This window comes from Rhincodon typus, unplaced genomic scaffold, assembly GCF_021869965.1.
Source record: "Rhincodon typus isolate 14 unplaced genomic scaffold, sRhiTyp1.1 hic_rhity00005279, whole genome shotgun sequence".
Taxonomy (NCBI): Eukaryota; Metazoa; Chordata; class Chondrichthyes; order Orectolobiformes; family Rhincodontidae; genus Rhincodon; species Rhincodon typus.
Genome location: NW_025970917.1, coordinates 7776 through 11343, shown reverse-complemented (window position 1 = coordinate 11343; position 3568 = coordinate 7776). Strand labels below are relative to the sequence as shown.

General features: G+C 43.8%; 1 protein-coding gene across 1 annotated transcript; it reads left to right on the top strand.

Moving 5' to 3' along the window:
• The first annotated feature begins 2227 nt into the window (after positions 1 to 2227).
• Positions 2228 to 3118, top strand: LOC109932108 (probable G-protein coupled receptor 139). The gene has a single exon (XM_020531343.2). The coding sequence runs from the start codon at positions 2228 to 2230 to the stop codon at positions 3116 to 3118; it is 891 nt and encodes a 296-aa protein (XP_020386932.2).
• Positions 3119 to 3568: the final 450 nt, after the last annotated feature.

Genomic DNA, 3568 nt, shown 5'->3' with positions numbered 1-3568 from the left:
GCAAATGGAATGTTCATCCATATTTCAAGGGGTTTGGAGTATCAGTGTAAGGAAGTCTTACTGCGACTATATGTGGTGCTGGTGTATTGTGTGCAGTTTTCGGCCTGTTATTGAGGAAAAGAAATAAATCATAGGACTCAATTCAGACAAGGAGCATCAGGATGATCATCCGTGTGGAGGGACTGTCTCATGAGCAAAAATTAAACATAATGGGACTCTGCACACTGGAGTGGAGAAGAATGAGAGGTGACCTCATTGAGACATATTGCATTCTTAAGGGACTCGACCAGGGAAACGCTGGAGGATGGTTCCTCACGGGGGAGTGCTTTGGCTGTTTCTGCTTTTACCTGAAAATGGAACCACGAGCTGTTAACATAAGAACTCGGAGCAGGAATAGGCCATCTGGCCCTTCGAGCCTGCCCCGCCATTTCATAAGATTATGGCTGATCTTTTTGAGACTCAGCTCCACTTACCCACCCATTCACTGTCACCCTTAATTCCTTTACTGTTCAAAAATTTATCTAGCCTTGCTTTAAAAACATTCAGCGAGGTAGCTTCAACCGCTTCACTGGGCAGGAAATTCCACAGATTCACAACCTTTTGGGTGAAGAAGTTCCTCCTGATTTCAGTCCCACATGTGCTTCCCTTTGTTTTGAGTTGATGCCCTCTTGTCCTAGTCTCACCTGCTAGCGGAAACAACCTCCCTGCCTCCACCTTATCTATTCCTTTCATAATCTCATATGTTTCTATAAGATCTCCCCTCATTCTTCTGAATTCCAATGAGTATAATCCCAGCCTACTCAGTCTCTCCTCATAATCCAACCCCCTCAACTCTGGAATCAACCGAGTGAATCTCCTCTGCACCAGCTCCAGTGCTGGTATATCTCTTCTCAAGTAAGGAGACCAAAACTGCACGCAATACTCCAGATGTGGCCTCACCAGGACCCTATACAGCTACAGTTTTTAAACGCCATCCATCTAGCAGACAAAATTCCATTTGCCTTTTTAATTACCTGCTGCACCTGCAATCACACTTTCAGCGATTCATGCACAAGGACATGCAAGTCCCTCTGCACAGCAGTGTGCTGCAATTTTTTACCATTTAAAACATAATCCATTTTGCTGTTATTCCTACCAAAATGGATGACCTCACACTTGTAGAAATTCTAATAGAATCTAATAGAAATTCTCCTTCCCATGATTGTAACCCGTGAAATTCCTGATAAGTTGTTAAAGCTGTTGTGACATTTTTCTTGCTTGTCCTGTTCTGAAATGTCCCAGAGAGAATAATCACAGAATAATTAATTTTATTAATTAAATTTAATTCTGCGATGTGGAGGAATTTGTTCTCTTCCTGAGTTGTGAGTGTTTGGAACTTCTTGCCACAGACAGAGCTGTGGAGGCAGAATCCTCATTTATATTTCACGCTGAGACAGACAGATTCTTGATGGCAGTGGCAGACATTTCAGACATTTCAAAATCACAACTATTTTGACGGATGTTAGACATAGAAGAGGAGAATTGGAACATAGGAATGAGAAACAGGAATGGGCCATTTGGCCCTTTGAACACTTTTCATCTTTCAATGGGATTATGGCTGATCTGAGTGATCTCCACTGTCCTACCTGCATTCCGTAGCCCTTGAATCCCTTATGTATCCAAAATGTATCTAACTCAGTCTCCGAGGCTCAGCCACAACTATGTTTCAGGGAAGAGGATTCTCAGAAACTAACCACCCTCTGAGAGAATAAAAAAACTCATTAACTCTGTTTGAAATGAGAAACTGTTCATTCCTAAACTGTGTCCTCGAGTTTCAATCTCCTCTCTCAAGAGAAAACCACCTCTCGTTGTTCCGCTTCATCCAGTCCCCTCAACATCTGAAATGTTTCAATGAGATCACCTCACATCCTACTGGAATGATATAAGCATAACCTTTCTTCACCAAATAAGACCTTAAGCCCATGAACGAGGCAGATAAATCTTCTTGGAGCTGTGATTTAAAAAAAAAATGTTTTCTTGAGATATGGACACCAAGTGTGCAAAATCACCGTCTGATTAATTCCACGACGCAGACAATGCTGATGAGATGGCAATGATTTTCATTGTTGTTCAAGCCTAAAATTACTGGCAGCATCCCAGAGTCATGAAATTCCTGATCTTATCCGTGCATGTATCTACTAAACGTTTAGTACATCTCATGAACCGGATTTATTTTTCAGCGAACCTGATGACAGTGTTGATTATTTCTCATGGGAAGTGCGGCCTTTCCCAAGGAATCGCTCGCTACATGATGGCCATGGCAACGGCAGATCTGACGGTCCTTATCTTCAATGTGATTGTGAACCAGATCATCAGGAATCATTTCCCAGGCTCGCCGTTGAACTACACTCCCATCTGCCGACTCAATGTTTTCCTGCAAGGGCTAAGCCTCCAACTCTCCATCTGGTTTACTATAGCCTTCACCTTTGACCGCTTTGTAGCAATTTGCTGCCACAGATTGAAGGCAAGGTATTGCACTGAAAGAACGGCCAATGTTGTCATATCCACTGTGAGCTTTCTTAACATTATGGTCAACATTCCCTTACCTTTTCGCTATGAGCCTGCTTACGTTTTGAACGGTGTACAATGGGGCTGCCGCACCATCACCAGTTATCATACTTCACTGGGCTGGGCAGCTCACCGGTGGGTCACCAACATCTCAAACATGTTTCTTCCAATTCCCCTGCTCCTGTTGTTGAATTCTCTCACTGCCCAGCACATCCTAGTGGCCAGCAGAGCTCGCCGAGCCCTGAAGGGCAGCAGCAGTGACGGTGCTGGGAAGATGGGCGAAGACTCGGAGCTGAAGAGCAGGAGGACCTCCATCATTCTGCTCTTCACCATCTCTGGGTGCTTCGTGATGCTGTCGATGCCCATCACTGTGATCCATATCTGTGTCGGTGTCACCCAGACAGTGGATTTCCAAGGATCGAAGTCACTGTATTTGGCAATCAGGGCGACGTTCCTGATGATGTGCACCAGCTCCTGCACAAACACATGTATTTACGCACTGACCCAGAGGAGATTCAGACAGGAGATGAAGAATCTGGTGAAATCTCCCTATTCTTTGCTCTGTAAATGACATAAATAATTTACATTTACGAGGGAGCCGGTGGTGTAATGATAACCTCACTGGACCAGCTATCCAAAATCCAAAGCTAATGTCCTGGCTTACACAGTCAAATCCCACCAAACAGTGAAGTTTCCATTGAATAAAAATCTTACCTCGTGGTGACCATGTAGCTATCATTGATTGTTAAGCTTGAAAGTTACTTGCCACCCAAGAACTATTGTCCGAAAGGAATTCTACCATCTTTACCGGGTCTATGCTACATGTGACATCAGACGTACAGCCATGTTTTTCACTCTGAACTGCCCTCTGGTCATTTGATGCCAATCTAGCTCATGCCCAAATGAACAAAATACATGTGTCTGGACATGGATGTCATCTGACCCATTGTGATCTCCAGCATTTGTTGTTTTCAGCAAAGATTCCAGCATCTGCAGTAATTTGTTCCACAAATACATTTGT